Raw genomic sequence first — 17296 nt, 5'->3', positions numbered from 1 at the left:
TGCTCTGCCTACCTCCCTGCTGTGGTTTTGGATCTGATGCATGAGCTCTGATGAACCCCACCGGTGCAGGTGAAGTTGTTGTCACCTCATGCCTCTGTCCCAGCCCTCTAACAGAGGCTGTTGCCCCTCGGGTAGGTTTGAAGGACTCTCAGAGGCAGTCCAGGCTCTTGGCTCAGCCCTGCCCATGGTTGTGGTTTAGGCTGGGATGCTGGGCTTGGTGCTGGAGTGGCTGAGACGTGAGTCATTCCCCCGTACAGGCTCTTTCGGGGAGCAAAACAGGCAGCAGCAGGCATCGGTGCCTTGAACAGCTCCAGCAACATTGCCCAGATGTTCACCAAAACCTTCCAGATGAGTCAGTTCAAAGCTCTCCGTGGCACTGTGGCCGCCTGGGAGGGCAGGGAGGGCTCAGAGGGGGCTTTGTAGTCATCTGAAAGCATCATGGGGATGCACAGGCTGCTAGTAGCCTGACTGAAAATAAGCAAAGCTGAAATAACCTTGCAGAAATGACCAGGTTATGGCTATAATGGAGTGAACTAAGCAACAGAGAGGCCGTGACAGCAAGAGGCAATAGAGAGCATCCCTCACGCCTGCGGGATTGCCCGGCAAATCAAACCAGGGCAGCCCAGCACTGCACTCAGTGGTGGGGGCGACCGCCACAGCAGCTAACTGGTGTGGCATCAACCTTCCTCCTACCAAACCAACGCAGGAACCCTTCAAAAGTACTAGTTCTCTTGATTAATAAAATAAAAAAAGAGAGAAAAATAAGGAAAAAAATAAGCAGCTCCCCAGGCAGTTTCTTTCCTCGATATGTCTCCAGCAGCAGATATCCAGCACAATGACACAAATCCTTGTTGGGTGCTTGAGATTAACATTTGGGTTATTGCCCTGTCAAGTGCGTGGTACAGGAATTGATTTCACATTTAGCTGCTGCTGCGATGATCTATGCAAGAAAAAATTGTGTTATTAATCCCTAAAACAAAAAAACCCCAAACCTTCCAGTGCCTTGCTCGGGAGCTTGGTTGCCTCTGAGGAGAGACTGGGACCTTAAAAATAAACTGAAAAGCTTGCATGCAACAGGCTGAGGGCTCAGCAGAAGGTGCAAAGCTTGGAGACACGCATTTGTCCCTGGCTCCCACCAGCTCGTGCAAGAGAGCTGCAGCTGCCCAAGATAGGTCATATGCCAAGCGTCTCCCAGAGACCAGCAGACAGCAAAGGACTCCAAAGTCACAGACTTTGTGCTGCCTTCCTCAGACAGCAGGTATCTGCTCTCCTTCCCGCTGCCAGCTTGATCAGGTAGTGTCATGCGTGGAAATGCCTGGGAGGAGTATCAGGGAGCTAACAGGCATGGACCTGCCTCTAACGTCGACAAAATTCCTTGGGTAGCTACCTTGGAGGAGTCTAGGGCTTCTATCTGGGACTTCGGCTGCCTCCAGAGGAGGCCAACACACTCCTGGAGATGCCTGGGAGTTTTCCTGGAGAGCTACCAGGCATGGACCTTCCCCAACATACACAATGCTTTCGGGAGCCTGACTCCTCCAAGATAGCTACCTGCGGAGTTTTGTGTATGTTAAGGCAGGTCCACGCCAGTAGCTCTTCAGGATTCCTCCCAGGCATCTCCAAGAATCTTCTGGCTTCCTCTGGAGACAGCTGAAGTCCTGGGAAGCAGCCCCAGACTCCTCCTAGGTAGTCAGCTGAATGGTTTTGCAGGGGGGGCTGGAACTAGGTGGTCTTTAAGGTCCCTTCCAACCCAAACCATTCTATGATTCTATGTTTGGGGGAGGAAGGGTGTGAGACAAATCACATGCCAACTGAAAAGTCATAAATTAACCAACCTGAACTAAAAACCAGCAATTAACAAGACATGACTCATTAGGATACCAATGGACTATGAAGTCCCCCAATCACCCTGCTTTTCTGATGTTATGACAACACCCTGACCTGAGCCTGGGACCTAGGAGACGATTTCCTCCATGCCATGGAAGTGTACATGGCGGGTGGGCACAGGGCACCCATGGGAACAGGGCTGCTGTCCTCCTGCCTCCTCTTGTTGCTCCTGATTTCTGCACTGGACCCTATTCTGCCCTGCCCACCTATTCCCACACTGAGCTGAAACTGGGGTGTTTTTTTTAGCAGTATCCTCATGACAGTCTTCACCGTCATGCCTTCACGGTGACATGGGACAATCTGATTCCCAAGTTTCTTTCTCAAGCTTCCAACCCTCCCATCACTGGCTTTTTCCTTGCCTGAAGATGTCATTTATTCCACCAGGAGACCTCAGCATCACCCTGTTTCCTGATGCTAAAATGCAGAAGATGCTGACTGGCTGGGTCACATTTTTCGGAAGGGACTATTGATCTAGAGCATTTCAGCTCCGCTCCAGGACATCTCCTGCAGCCATCGTCCCTTGCATCACTCACTGTCACCTTCCGAACAGCCCCTCTGCAAACCCTGACCCTGAAATGTGGATTTACCTCATCAAACAGCTGCAGCATGATGGTGAGGACATCTGGGTGGGCTTTGTCAACCTCATCAAAGAGCACCACAGCATTTGGACACTGCCTCAGCTTTTTGGTGAGTTGCCCACCCTCTTCATGGCCCACGTAGCCAGGCGGAGAGCCGATAAACTTGGCGACCTAAGAGGAAGCAACAGGACACGTGAAAGCTGATCCGTGGGTGCCAGGAACGCTATCGGTAGCTCAGCAGGCAGCCACGACTCTTTGCTGCAGACAAATCAAGCTCTATATTCTTTGTGACATCTATCGCACCCTGGGTATCCCCAAATCAGCTTAATAAGCAACAATTTGGCAAAATGCAGATTGGTGGCTGCTGCAAGCAATTACCTTGCCCAGAGCTTTACCCAGCAGAATCTGCAGGAGCAGCCACAGACAGGCGAAAAGGCATCACCCCTGCTTTTCTAAGCAGTGTCTGAGTGACCCATCCCAGCTGTCCAAGACCTATTTTCATCTCCTTTAGCCTTTTTAAGAGCAAGAATTCAAAGGATTATGAGTGGCAGGTGGCTCTGGTGGGGAATCAAAGCTTGGGAAGAGGCCATGATGGAAATATTTTTCCTGTGTCAATAACTGACTTCACTACTTGACATCATGATTCTTTGGTTAAAAAATTTAGAAGATTATTTAGAAGAATATTTCTGACAATAGAAATGCTTTGGCAAAAATGACAAGTGATTTTTGATGTACAGCTTGGAGCATTTTCAAGTGACCAGGGTCTGTGTATGCGTCTTTAGGTATATAAAAGTTGAAAAGAACAAAATTATCAGTCACTTTGTTAATCCTGCGTTGTTCTCTGGGACGTTGGACATGCAGAGTCAGTGGCCGGCTGGCTGTATGGGCAGCAGAAGCAATTCGTGGAGCAAAATCCCAAATCCTCATAAAACAAAGAAATTTCCTCTCCTTAATCCAGGACAAGGAAGCAGCACAGCTCAAGGGCGAGTGTGTCGTGGTGTCAGTGCTGGTGAATGACAAAAGCCGCATGTGCCATGGCACGGCCGTGCTGGTGTGTCCCCTTTTGGTGAGCCTGGCTCCGTGGGGCTGGCAGAGGAGAGAAGCCATGGCAGCTTCTAACTAAGCACAAAACTTGTATAGGGAAGACACGGACCTGTTGGAGCAGGTCTGGAGGAGGCCACAGAAGTGATCCGAGGGCTGGAACACCTCTGCTGTGAGGACAGGCTGAGAGAGAGTTGGGATTGTTCAGCCTGGAGAAGAGAAGGCTCCAGGGAGACCTTATGGCAGTACTTAAAGTACTACAGTACTTAAAGGGGGCTTGTAAGAAAGATGGGCACAGGCTTTTTGGTAGGGCCTGTAGTGATAGGACAAGGGGTAATTGTTTTAAACTAAAAGAGGGCAGATTCAGACTAGATACAAGGAAGAAATGTTTTAAGCTGAGGGTGGTGAAACACTGGCCCAGGTTGCCCAGAGAGGTGGTCGATGCCCCATCCCTGGACACATTCCAGGTCAGGTTGGACGGGGCTCTGAGCAACCCGATCTGGTTGAAGATGTCCCTGTCCATGGCAGGGGGGTTGGACTAGATGACCTTGAAAGGTCCCTTCCAACCCAAACCATTCTGTGGTTCTATGGTTCTCCCATTCAAGTGGCTCCTTTTTGCTGAGCGATATGGGCAGGCTGCCCGGGGAGAGCTGCGATGCCCCTTCCCCGAGCATCGCTGCCCTGCACCGCCGCTGCTGCCCCTGCCCGCTCCCACGGACACGGGCTGTGGAAGTGAGGGGGGTCCTGCTGACTCGGGAACAGCAGAGAATAAATTAGCCGATGGCAGCTAATTCGTTGCATTCGTTTCACAGTGCCTGGGGCTACGTGAGGCTCTCCAGGCTCCTTCAAAGGATGCCGTCTCCTGGGCTGACCTCCTGATCCTTGTTTGCTTGAAAAATTTATATTGTTTTCGCTGCAATTCTCTACTTTATTCATTCCCTTTGCTCTGCCTCTTGTCTTTGTCACGGCACAGTATTTTATATCTTACATTTATACTGCTACTCCTAACTCCTCTTTCTTTGTACTGAATCATCAACATGGCTTTATTTTTATCTATTTTTGACTCCTACAGTGTAGGAACCTATCATAGCCAATCTATCAGGCCAGCAGCAAGCATGTCGTTATTTTCTCTTCCCACACCTCTTCACCTTACTGCTTTGGACAAAATAACATATTTTCTGGACCTTTTCTAGCCTTGGCCATTTGAGGGCCCTGCAGTTCCTGACGATGGTGCTGAGGCTCCCACTGCCTCGTGCCAGGTCAAAACTCGAATCAGCCCTTGTCAGCGTGACATGCTGAGTGTGAGGGTCTGCCTGACCCCTGCCCGCTTGCAGCCTGGTGTGTATGGGCCGGAGGCTGGCTGCAGACCTCAGCAGCAAGAAATGCAAAAAAATAAGTACTCCCATCTTGGACCGGTCCTTCTGAGCAACTCCCCAGCACCTTCCTCCTCCTCCTCCAAGACACCATCTTCCCAGGTCCCAGCCAGCGAGTCCTCCTCCTCCTTCTTCCCTGTCTCCGTACAACAATGCAGCAGCTCCAATGGGAATGATCCTCAGATCCTTCATGGAATATTTCTCATCCCATGCTTTCTGGATTTGGGTGCACTTCCCCATTGGCATCAATAAAAAATACAAGGCTCCTACACAGCCATCAAAAGAAAAATATTATGAACCTATCTCAGCTAGGACCTTGCTGCTTTTTGGGGAGAGAGAGCCCTCTAAAGGCATTTAGGGCCCCCCCAGCCCCAGGGGTAAACCTGGTGAGATGTCCCACCTCTCCTGGGGCACCAGAATTGGGCAGAAGGTGTGACGGGAGGGGTGGACTCTGCACCACAATCCTGTCTTCTGCTGGATTTTGCTCCTTTCCCTGGTGGGAGGTACACTGAGGTGATGATGCTGCACCAGACTCAGCAGTGTGTCGGAGGTAAGGAAGGGAATGGGGTTTTGGGCTGAGCTCTGCCTGCCTAGGCAGGAGTGCACAAACAGCCCTGGCACGGGTGGGTGACATACAGCACGTGGCTTGTGCTCAGGCTGCAGATTTTCATGCACGATATGATTTCTTCTCAGTCACTCTTCCCCCAAGGGTCGACACTGTGTACAGGAGCCACAGCATCAGATACAAATTATTGGAGCTTTTCTTGCTCCTTGGTCTCTGTTCCTAATTTTTTTGAGTTAAACTTGCTTTTTTGGCTGGTATTTCCCATATTGCAATTTACTGCAGAGCCTGGAGCAACTGCTATTGCTCTGTCTTTGACACATCAAACTGCCCATTTTCTGGAGAACATGGAAGTAGTTTGGGAAGGCCACTGCCAGGATGAGACAGGAGATGCTTGTAACATTCAGCAGCAGCAGGGAGATGCTCAGCACTGCCGAGGACAGGGACCAAATGCAGGGGAACGAGGGCATTGACAGGATTTGTTTAAATTACCCATTAAACTTGAAGCTGCACCCCTTGGAAGCAGAGACAGCCCATTTACTAACCTCGTGCCTCTCCTGGAACTCTGACATGTCCAGTCTGATGAAACCCTGCAAGAGAAAGAAACTCTTAACGTGATTTTTGATGAATGTGCTCCAAGTTTCATTACATTTAGAAGGCTCCTCCAGAACCAGACAGGTGGCTGCACAGAAGAACACAACAACGTTTTGTGGTTCCCCAGGACAGCCAGCACTGGAGTGGCCAGATCCACCACAAAGTTCTGAGGGTTATTCTGAGGAAGAAGAAGATGACTGCAGTTTCTCAAAGAGAGACAGGAACAGTTCCCACTGCCAGCTCATAGCCCCCGGCCGAGATTCACTTCAGACACTGCTCGTTGCTAGAGCTGGAGTGATACAGATGGGACTGAAACAGCAACTCACAATTTGCTAAATAAAATGGATATTCTTGCAGTTCAGCTTTTTAGAAATAAATCACAAGAAGAATGCAATGCCTCTCTGCAAAAATAAAATAAAAATAAAAATCATAAAGCCGAGGTAAACTAGGTTTGTGGGTGATCACCTTAAATAGATAATATTGTTAGAGAATTTACAGCTACTACCCAAGGTTTCTTTTTGCATTTGAAAAGCTGATGATTCACTGCAGACACTGAATTTCCTGGGCTTGCAGCTATTATCTAGCTCCTAGAGGTACAAGAATAGAATAGAATAGAATAGAATAGAATAGAATAGAATAGAATAGATAGAGTATTTCAGCTGGTAAGAACCTACAATGATCATCCAGTCCAACTGCCTAAGAAGAAGGCAAGCCTGAATATTCAGCTTCAGAGCTAATGGGCAGGACATTTGGCAGCACACAGGGAGCCCAAAGCTTTTCTGGTCCTGGGTGATGCCTTGGGGCACCAAACCAAGACGGTGCTGCCATGAACTTCCAAGGGATGGAGTGCCTGGTTTGCCACTCTCCTGTGAAATACCAGTATTTGCGGGGTGGGGTGGTAAGAGTTCAGGCCAGTTTAGGACAGATTTCAATTCAAAACAGCCACATTTCCCTGCAAAATATTAAAATACCAACAAAATGCCCAGGGCAAAGTGAGATGTACAAAACTAGGGCCTGATCCTGGCAGCATGCATGCCGAGGAGTGTCCCACCAACATCCTGGCAAACAGCTGGCACAAGCAAAGTGGAGCCGGGGTCTGCAGGACCTACTTTGCTTTGGTCTGATCCTGCTCCCAATCCTCCTGCCTCCGTGTTCATACCACGCAGGCAAAGAAGACAAAGAAATTAGCATGTGTCATTACCTTGCAGCCTCTCTAGCAGTATGAAAATGGGACGGTTACGGGTTTTCCTTTGTTAATCCGTCAGTTCCTGCGAGTTGCTACACCCCCATAACTGCCCATGGGGTTTATGACCCCCCATCACACCGCTCTTTACAGCACTGACAGCTAAGCTGATTCATTACCAATAAAACTCCGATTTGTGCATGCTATTGAATTATCACAACATTCAGTGTTTAACTGATTTCTCCATTTGATGTTTGGCCAGGCTTTGACCAGTTCCAGGTGCGGGAGTCAGGGATGAAGGTGCTTGGGACACAGGAGCCAGGATTTATTGCTTCTGGAAGGCAATTATAGAAGGATGAGGAAAAGAAACCAGAACAGCCGTTTTTTATAGCGTTGTTTTACTTTTGATCTTCTTTCTACACATGTCATTTTATCTTGCGTCCATTCTCTGCCGGAGGATGTGGGGGAGAGGAATTAATCTATTGTCGGCGCAGGGGGCAGTTCTGTTTGTGTTTCCTCCTCTTCCCTGGCTCCAACCTCCACACCTTCCCCGGTCCTCCACGCGAGAGAGCTAGGCATGTCCCAAAGGTAGGCAGAGACTTAAATGAATTGGGGAGCCTGGCTTTAAAAGCTTGGTGTTTTAAAATCTCAGACATCCCTGAACTATCCCTCTACTAAGCCACCATCACCTAGAAATAATTCTAACCCATCTTCACTAAACACTGCCAAGTGGATAACAAACTAAACTACACAAACAGCTTCTGCTGTTTGAAACATTTCAGCACTAAGAACCCGCGCGCAAAATCAATGCCACCACCTCTACCGCCGTACTGGTACGATGTGACAAGTGGTGCAGCTAGGGACGTGTAAAACGGATTTTCAGTATTTTATCCTTCTAACAATTTACAGTGTTATTAGTAACAGAGGCAAAAAAATAGGTTCACAACACAGGATGTCAAAATGACAGCAACCTCAAACAGGGAACACAAGATATTGTTAAATCCATTTAGATTTTTACAATTCAAATATACTGGTAACATAGACAGGAACCTTCACAGGTTCATTTTAATGCAGCTGAGGCCCTTTCTCAGTGCACACAGACAGACCTCACATTTCTCTTCTATGGATGAATTAAGCGTGCTGCTGGACTCCCAGCCTAGCAAAGCCAGACAATGACCCTGCCACCAAGAAACCAAACCCACCCCGTTACTAAAAGCACCCAGATGGCAAAAAGTGAAGAGGCATTACCTTTTTGACATCCTTATGAATGTACTTGGCTGTCTGCTTGGCGAGCTCAGTTTTACCTGTTCCAAAGACAGGAAGAAAAGACTCGTGTTAAACCACAGTTGTCCACCGTCTGTCTGTCCGTCCGTCAGCTGTGCTAACACCAGGGCTAGCACCTCCTGTAACCGATACACATATTTTTTTCTGCAAAATGCACTTGTGGGAAGAGGGTATCACTGTCAGATCCCTGGGATAATACCCTGATGAGAGCACTGGGCAGGACACAGCCGGGCAGCAGTTAAGGGGTTGATTAGGAGAGCAGTATCACAGCGCCAGCTGCTTCATTTTTAATAGTTGATTCTTACATGATGGGCAGAGAGATCTTTATTTTTTTTCCACAAAAAGGTGTGGTTAGATCAGGCTTTTGCTACACTTACTATCACTATTCTCGGTTTCATAAGCAATGTCTTTTGCTCTCTAGATAAAGAATTTCAGGGAAACGGGATATTCTTTCCTTCTTTGATATATATAAGGCAACTGTCATAAAATTCTAGGATTAGGAACAATCAGTAATGGAGCAAATCCACACTGACACGGATGAATACACACAGCAGCTCACAAAAGGCCAGATCCTGTCCTCCCAACCCATCTATTCAGGGAAAAACTTCATTAAACAGGCAGGCACTACTCCGTGTCGGAAATATCCCCCGCTCTGCCAGCAAGCCCCTCTTCCCTGCTGCCACCCACTGGCACGTAATTGCTGAGTTTATTGGGTTTATCAGGTGGAGGATTTGGCTATTTTGGCTCCTGGGATTATGAGCAAAGGTGAGGTGCAGCCTTTCACAGCCACAGAGGATGCTCTGTGGGTTTACCACAGTACCTCGCGTACCGTCTGAAGCCCATGTGCTATCTGCTCTCCACATATATCCATTTTAGATTTAACTGCACACTGAAAAATAAAAACTCTGACATGTTAGGGCAGAGAGCAGGCACATAGACATGCTATAAACAACTATACCAAATAAAAAAATTGTGTCTTAAAAACCAAACTAGCTAAAAAAATATACTGGAGTATTACACATCTGCCCCAGTCCCACCCTGACACAGCTGTATTTTGGTGACGATAGATTGGGTGGGTCAGATCTGCAGGATCACTTAACCAGATCACCACAAAAGGGCTGCAAAAATGGGAATTCATCACTGTGCTCGGAAGCCTGCTCTGGCAGGTAAAATCTCTGCCAAAATTTAGCATCTTACTTCAGTTCAAGCTTTGTTGACTTCGTATGTTGCTATATTGTAGTTCCCAATGTGTAAGCATATAGGTATATATGTGTACTTATACATATTGTGTATACATATATACGAATGGATCTTTAAAGTGCTTAACTGCTGTGGGAATCTACTGAAATGTGAAGACATATTAGATATGAGTCTGCACATATTTGGGCTTTCAGGCTGCTGTTACTTCAAGCCCTATTTAAAATATCCATTTGAGACAATAAAATTCTCAGCTGTTTTGCTTTCTTATTTCAATATTCATTTTTATGGCAGTAAAAGAAGGAAAAAAAACCCCACGGAAATACATGAGAGTTGAAGAGCTGACAATTTACATTACAGAGCCTTCAGACCTGCTATAAGCAGGGCAATGAAGTCTCAAAAACATTTCTTACTGTTTTTATACAGCTTTATAGCAAGTCATTTAGAGTTAATACTTGGCCTGCCACTGCTCTGAGGCAGGAGCCTGGTCAGGCAGCAATCCTTGCGTGTGTCCCATTGCCTTAACCCCTCCAGCACCGGCATCTTCCCAAGGACCACGGGAGTCAGTGGATGCAGGAGAAGCACTGAGGTTGGTTGTTTCAAATGTCACAGTTTGGTTACTTTAAAGCTGCTTTTTTTTTTCCTCCCTAAAAGTCATTTTGTCCATTTCATGAACTGATCAGCTGTCATGTTGCATTTTATTGTGCTTGAGGACAAATATTATCGGTGTCAATAAAATCCTGTCATTACAAAGCAATCCTTGCCCACAGGAGCAAGATGAGCAGAGATTCAGTTTGCAAGCAGCAAATTTCTACTATTACCCCACCATGGAGGCATTCCTGCTGGAAAGCACAGGGCTGTTAAAATAACACTTTTATTGTGAAAACCGCCCCTTCTTGAGACTTGGAGGGCAGACAGTCCCCTGGGATCATTCAGTGTGAGGCTGCTCATGCCCCAGCATGGGATGTGGCTGTGTGTGCTGGAGTCTGGTGGTGGTTGCCCTGTGGGACGATGGACTGGGTAACCAGTTGGAAGGACGACAGCATCTTTAGCTGGTATTTTATGCAGAGCCTGCGAAAAGTGCTGCAGGCCTGTGCTGAGCCTGAGGAGCCGCCCTGCCGCAGCCCCCTCTCCCAGCCCAGCTGCGACATGGGGCTCTCCGTCCCTCTCACTGCAACCCAGACGTTACCTATTCCAGACGATCCCAAGAAAAGAAAGACCAGCGGGTGCTCCTCATCATACCAGCCATTTTCTTTCCTCCGAATAGCTGCATTTAAAGACAACGAAAACAAAAAGGGGGGGGGGAAGGCATATAAATCAATGACACAAAAGCAAGTATAATTATCACTAAGTATACACTATGTTTTACTGCTCTCTACCCACTCAAAGTCCTCACTACCATTAGTGCTATCTAATTTGATTAGCCAGCCAAGGCCCCAGAGACACCTAATCAGGTTAGCATGGATTTGGAAAGCTGCCCAGAGCAGATTTCGGATAAAGTTTTCCAGGATGTGCACTCAGCGTTGCCAGGGAGACGGCGGGGAGGGGGGACAGGGATGGATGGATGGAGCAACGGGGGCTGGCGAGGGGAGGACGCGAGAGGCACACCGCGTTGCCAGCTCGCAAGTGCGACCTTTCTGCAAAAAAGTGGGTTTGAAGAGGTTTATGCATTCTTTCCCGCACGCGAATGGAAAGAGGGAGGTGATTGAAGGTCACAAAAGCTCTGAACTGGTGCAAGTCTAGAAGGACTGGGAAAGGAGAGCCGGCTATCTCTGTGCCTCAGTGGACAGCAATATCCTAGGGCATCCTGGTTAAGATACCAATGGAAAATTTTACAAAAGGCAAGAAGGGTTTGGAAACTGCAACACCCTATTACCTCCCAAACTTCTAGTCCTAACAGCACACCCCTTCTTCAGGACAGACACTGATCTGCCTTGCAGAGCCGATGATGCCTCCTACCCTCCATGGGTCTCCACAGCCACCCAAGGTGTGATTCAGTCCCTCAGCCCTACTGAACAGCCTCAGACTCTGTGAGCATGTTCACCAAACCACTAACATCACTGCACTAGGCTTATCTGGAAGATAAGGAACAGCTTTTGAGGCCAAGAGGATCAAACATAGTCACCTGCAGGCTGGATCTGGCCTGTGGAGCACAAAAGTGACTGCCCTGGTTCAGACCAAGGGTCCATTGCTGCTTGGCCTTTTGGCTAAGTAAATAATTGTCAGCATTTTAATATTAGATAGTCCTTGGTTGGACTGGACTTGTTATCTGGTGGTTGGTTGACACTGGGAGATGGAGTAGGTGTTTCCTCCATCTGCTGCTGGCATCAGCTCGGTGCAGTGATGCTCCCTGCAGTGGCATGAGAAGCAGCAGCTGCAGGAGGAGGCTCAGGGACGAGTAAGTCTCATCAGTGGGACTTTCTTCCCTATATTGTGCTGACCCCCACCTATCTCCAGCTCTGGGGATCTCCTGTGCCTGCCGTGATGTGTATCCTCCATAAGTGTCACTTCCAAGTACCTGTCCAGCCTCCCCTGGAGTCCAAGCAAGTGTCACAAACCTTTGATCAAATCCCGTGCTGAGCACAGCCTATGGAAAACAGACTCCCAGGGTATTTGTACCCTGGAAGGCTCTGAAGTGACCACTAGTAAATGTGAAATACCGGTGCAGGTGGGTAGGGTGGCTTCAGTTCAGGCAGTGACTAAAGGGGGAAGGGAGAGGAGGAGGTATTTTGTGGGTTCTGTTCTGAATTTTCATCTGCAGGGGCTTCAGATCTCACCCAGATCTTATAAGGGATGAACCAAGCTCTTAATTCAGGAGGTTCATAAGGATATATGCCAATGGGACGTGGGGACGTGTAAGGAAAGCACTACTGAGATTTGCCTCCCAGCTTGCCTTAAACAGGCTCTTCCCCATGAGACCAGAACAAGTGCTCACGGGGGACGGCAGTGCAGTTATCCTCATGCCCGGACTGCTGACTCTGCCCCTGAACCAAACCTGAGCCCCAGGAAACCAAAACCACCCGAGCTTGCTCTGCTCCGCCAGCCCTCTGGGTGCACCACCATCTGCTGCTTCCCACCAAGCACCAGGGACGGACTCGGACTGAGCTGGAGCCAGGAAGGGACCACGGGACATGAAATGCTCCAGACCATAGCTTGGACACAATTTGGCAGCTGGCTCTAGCAAAACGACGTGGTACAAGGCTCCAGAGCAGAGCACAGGGCTCACCAGATCATGGTTTGTGCCCTGGGAGTTAATCACAGAGGCACTGCAATATACTGAATTTCCAGCTCCTAGTTCAGAGGGAGAGAGAAAGACTCACATCTCAGTCTTCCTGATTTATCTGCATTATTTAAACAGAGCCTGTATTATAGCTCTTAAAAAGAATTATGCTTGCCATATGAATTGGTGCACATTTTAAAGTGTTTTGTGGTATTTTGTAAAAAGCGACATAAACCCAAACTGTACGGTGTTACAAATGATGGGGAGGCTGCACCAAACAAGGTACCTGCAAGCATGCTTTTCGAACGGCGCACGGCAGCTGCCAGATGTCAGTGAGACTAAAGATGCGACATGGGTTTTTTTGATAGAAGTAGGGCATGAAATGGGCAAGATGCCCAAGAATGATAACCTATGTTATTTTTAAGGTAGCAGAGGAAAATAGCAGCATCAGAGGTAGAATGAAGAAGAGGGAAATCACACAGAGATCCACAGCTTGACTGCACTTCTAAAATAAAGTTCTTTAAATGCTGCTGCACAAGTGGGACTGCAAAGCTCTGTGTTTGCTGCCTTTCAGTGGCATCCACAGCAAACACAAGAATAAAACCGCATCTCTCTTTGTGACTGCCATCCCCCAAACCGCATCTCCTCTCTTTCTGACTGCTTGGGACCAAGACTCTGTCCTTGTCCCTCAGACCTGGGCTCGCAGTTGCCTCTGTCTCCTGTGAATGGGGCACCAGCCGGCACTGTGGGGAGCTGTGGATTTGTTTTCTCCCCGGAGCTGGCAGAAGAGCATGACAGTAACCTTTAGAATTGGGGAATTCTGAAATTCAGCCTCAAAAAGTCAGTCTACAAAACCCTCTGCTTGATGGGGTATGGGAAAATAAAGGATCTCTGAGAAAAGGCATCCTAGCCGTGGCACGCAAAGAGGTCTTCCTGCAGGAACAGGGAGAGTAAACTGACATGGGAAATATTTAATAAATATTTCCATTTTGCATGTAAAAAGATTTGCATGTAAATATATTTTTAAAATACTTGCATTTTGCATGTAAAAAGCAGCTGAATATCATAACCTACAGAAAGACAGTGAAATGCTGCCTCTGCCAGCAGGAGACATGGTGGGGAGATGTTAAATAGCAGCAGCTCAAGAGAAATATTCTAGCAGCTGGATCGTACCAAGGAGTCTCACATGAATTTGCCACAAAGCTCTTGGAGTTGTTCCTGTTGCTGAGAAGACCTGCATGCAGCCGAGCTCCTCTGAGCCCATGTCTGTATTTGAGGAGACCCAGATAGGTCTGGTGAGGATTAGGAGAACAAGTGCAGAGCCTCAAGTGAGCCTGAAAACTGCAAGAAAAAATCAATCTACTGAGGTTAACAATGAGAGGTTTGAGGATTGACTTGACCACAGTCATTAAGTATCTCCACAAGAAAGCAGAGAACTCGCTCACCTAGCAGACAAAATTAACATGCTCCAGGGGCTGGAGCTAGACAAATTCAAACTAGAAATAAGGCAGAACATTTTTTAATAATGAGAGTGATTAACCATTGCAGCATATTAGAAAGAGGAGTGTGACTGAATCCCTAATCCCTGCAGAGTCCGCAGGGAAAGACAGTCTTCCTGAAAGGTGGTGGTCACTCAGTCTGAAGGTGAAGGTTTGCATCACTGCGCTACGCAGGGGGTCAGCCCAAACAGCTGAAAAAGCCCAATTTAACCTTAAAGTCCAGGGCACATCACCCAGTGAAACGGGACTGAGTGCAGGGATTGTGAAGTTGGTGGGAACTCGAGCCCCAGCGCCATGAGGACTTGCTGGTTTATGCCTGGACGCAATTGAGATGCATTACCCTGTGCCTTAGCCACGCTAATAAGTTCTGACTCCTGTCAAGGCTTAATTAGCTCGGGCGTAGAGCCAGGCTGCAGGACTGGTCTGCGTCCGGCTCCGTCTCACCCTGCCCAGGTGTCTCTGTTCGGCCCCACGGACCAGCTCAGGCTGCAGCCGGCAATGCGGCTCTGTTCTCTCGGAAATCACGGCCAAAGCCCAGTGGGCATCCAGTCCCGCCCTCCAGCTGCTCAGGGGCAACGTCACCCCCACAAAATAGCCACTGCAGGAGGAGGAAGAGGAGGAAATGGTTGTGCCGTTGACACGGAGGTGCAGAGGAGGGTCTGGGGGAAACCAAGGCGTGCTGCAGCCGTCCCAGCCCCTGCACGCCTGAGTGCATCCCACCGCGTGCTCTTCCTGGTGCTGCACGTGCTCCTTCCCTGCCCTTTATCGCAGCAAATGTGAGGTCAAACAGCCAGGGTGGATATATTTTATAAAAATTGGTGGGGAATAACATGACCGCTGACAATTTCTGCAGCTATCTCAGCTAAGATAATCAAGGTAATAAACTTTTGCTTCAGGGCACGGAGTGACCACTTGCAGGGGTCAGCACGTTCAATGGTCCGAAGGCAGCGAGGTTAAGTGCGGTCTTTTTTCACTCCCCTCTGCAGCACGATACCAGACTTTATGGGTAAATGCTCGTCTCACTCATAGCAACTCCAGGGATATAAAGCACCCCATAAAAAACTACCATAAAGTTAGTGCTTGTGATTCAGTGTGAGATCATCATTAGTTACTGGATTAGTTAGATCAACAGAGTGATGAGGTGTAAAACCTTTTCTACAAGCAGCCTTAAAATGATGAGGTATTCTAGCACACAGCCTAGCCTCAGTCCTCTTGAGGTTTGGAAAACCTGAAAAATTCTGGATGTCACCAGAGAGGGACCATCGCACCCCCAGGTCTTGCAGCCACGGCTGCAGGAGGGTCTCCTAGGTTGGCCACTGCACAGTTCATCTTCAGCAGGAGGAACAAAGATGCCATCCTAGAACAGAGCAAGACACCAGCGCCAGTTTGAAGGATGAAAACCTCAGCTAGGAAAGCCCACAGGAGCACTCCTCTCCTTGGGGTTTGTACCCACAAAGCAGCTGCCAGCCACGTTGACTGCTCTTCGTTGATAGCCACACAAGAAATCCATGCTATGCCTCTCGGAAAGCTGTCCCCTTCCTCCTGTAACTTCAGGGATGGCAGAAATAAATAAATAAAAAAAAGGAGGTAGGTCACACTACTTTGCTGAAATTTCATTAAGACATTCAGACCCAATGTCCAAGCAAAGAGGCTGATGATGACGCCTGGGCCTTCTTCTTTGGAGCCATTTCCAGCGTCGCTGCAGTGCTCTCACTTTATTTTGTACATCTGTAACAGCGTAACTGTAGCGCTGTGTCTCTGAGAGGCCCTTCAGCTTGCTATTGAACTGATAAATTCACTGTATTACTTTACACAAATCAATACCCTAGCAGTTATCAGGGGTTGATGTGACCAAAATTGGTTTCAGCCAATTTGTGAGTGTAATAAATGTCCATTTATCAAATCAATTCATTCAGCGGTGCTTCTCAGACCGCCCGGGCTCAGGGTACCACGGGGTGATGTCTCCAGGTCCATACCCACCGTGGGATAACTCTCCTCTGTCCAGGCTCTGCATCTACAGTCCAGGGTCTACTGCATCCCCAAAGAACTGCTCATCCAGCCCCACTGTCGGTGGCTCCGGGATGTGGAAGAAGACGAACCTCAAACTAGACCAAAGCTGTTTCCTTGCAAAGTCTGACCTGACTTGCAGGCAACAAGTGCTACACACACTGAAATATAGAACTTGTAAAGGATCCTATCTTGTCCAAAATAAAACCAATTTCCTTTGGACCAGAGCAGGATGATATTCCTGCTTACCCATTTTCCTTCAGCTTTGAAATGCCAACTGATTTCAACTTCATAACTGCTTAGCATGTTTGAAATTTGTAATTTTACAATTAAAAAGTAGAATTTCTGCACTACCCTTTATTCAAAATCTCTACACTAAAAAATACACAACACTTTTCCTTCCTCCCTTCTTATTCAACTTCAGGAAGAGTTGTAACAGATTAGTTTGATCCAAAAAGTTTAGGAAATCAGCACTGGGAAGTGGTGTTTTTGAGCCTCCCACCCCTAAGTGACCACTGCCTGGTAAACGTTTTGTATCTTTATAAAAGACATATTCTTTCTCTGACATGATATTTAGGATACGAGATCACAAAACAAACAAAAAAATATATAGTTTCAAAAAATGCTCTCCTTCAGTTTATAACCTCAGACAGGAGATGCTTTCTTTCTGTTGATCCCCAAGAAGCATGCACTGCTTCACCCTGGTGCCTCTGCATCTTCAAGTGAAAAGCCAAATAAGACCTAACCAGATTCAGAGTATAATCATTTATGAAAGTGCCCTGGAAACACAACCATAAGCCTTTTAGCTCTTCATTTGCATGAACCAGTTGTAGCATCCAGGCTGTCATTAGTTCCTGGGATCACAGGAATGACC

General features: G+C 47.8%; 1 protein-coding gene across 2 annotated transcripts in view; it reads right to left on the bottom strand.

Annotated features, from left to right (window-relative positions):
- CLPB (ClpB family mitochondrial disaggregase) overlaps window positions 1-17296 on the bottom strand; it is an 86112-nt gene that overhangs the window by 6340 nt on the left and 62476 nt on the right. For both annotated transcript variants that reach the window (XM_075050321.1, XM_075050322.1), the window contains 4 exons: window positions 10886-10963; window positions 8464-8519; window positions 5984-6028; window positions 2472-2633 (listed from right to left, as the gene is read on the bottom strand). In XM_075050321.1, coding sequence (XP_074906422.1) covers window positions 2472-2633; window positions 5984-6028; window positions 8464-8519; window positions 10886-10963 — 341 coding nt within the window. The remainder of the gene's footprint in view (window positions 1-2471; window positions 2634-5983; window positions 6029-8463; window positions 8520-10885; window positions 10964-17296) is intronic.

The sequence above is a fragment of the Buteo buteo genome, chromosome 18 (assembly GCF_964188355.1).
Source record: "Buteo buteo chromosome 18, bButBut1.hap1.1, whole genome shotgun sequence".
NCBI lineage: Eukaryota > Metazoa > Chordata > Aves > Accipitriformes > Accipitridae > Buteo > Buteo buteo.
This window is presented reverse-complemented; position numbering and strand designations above follow the sequence as displayed.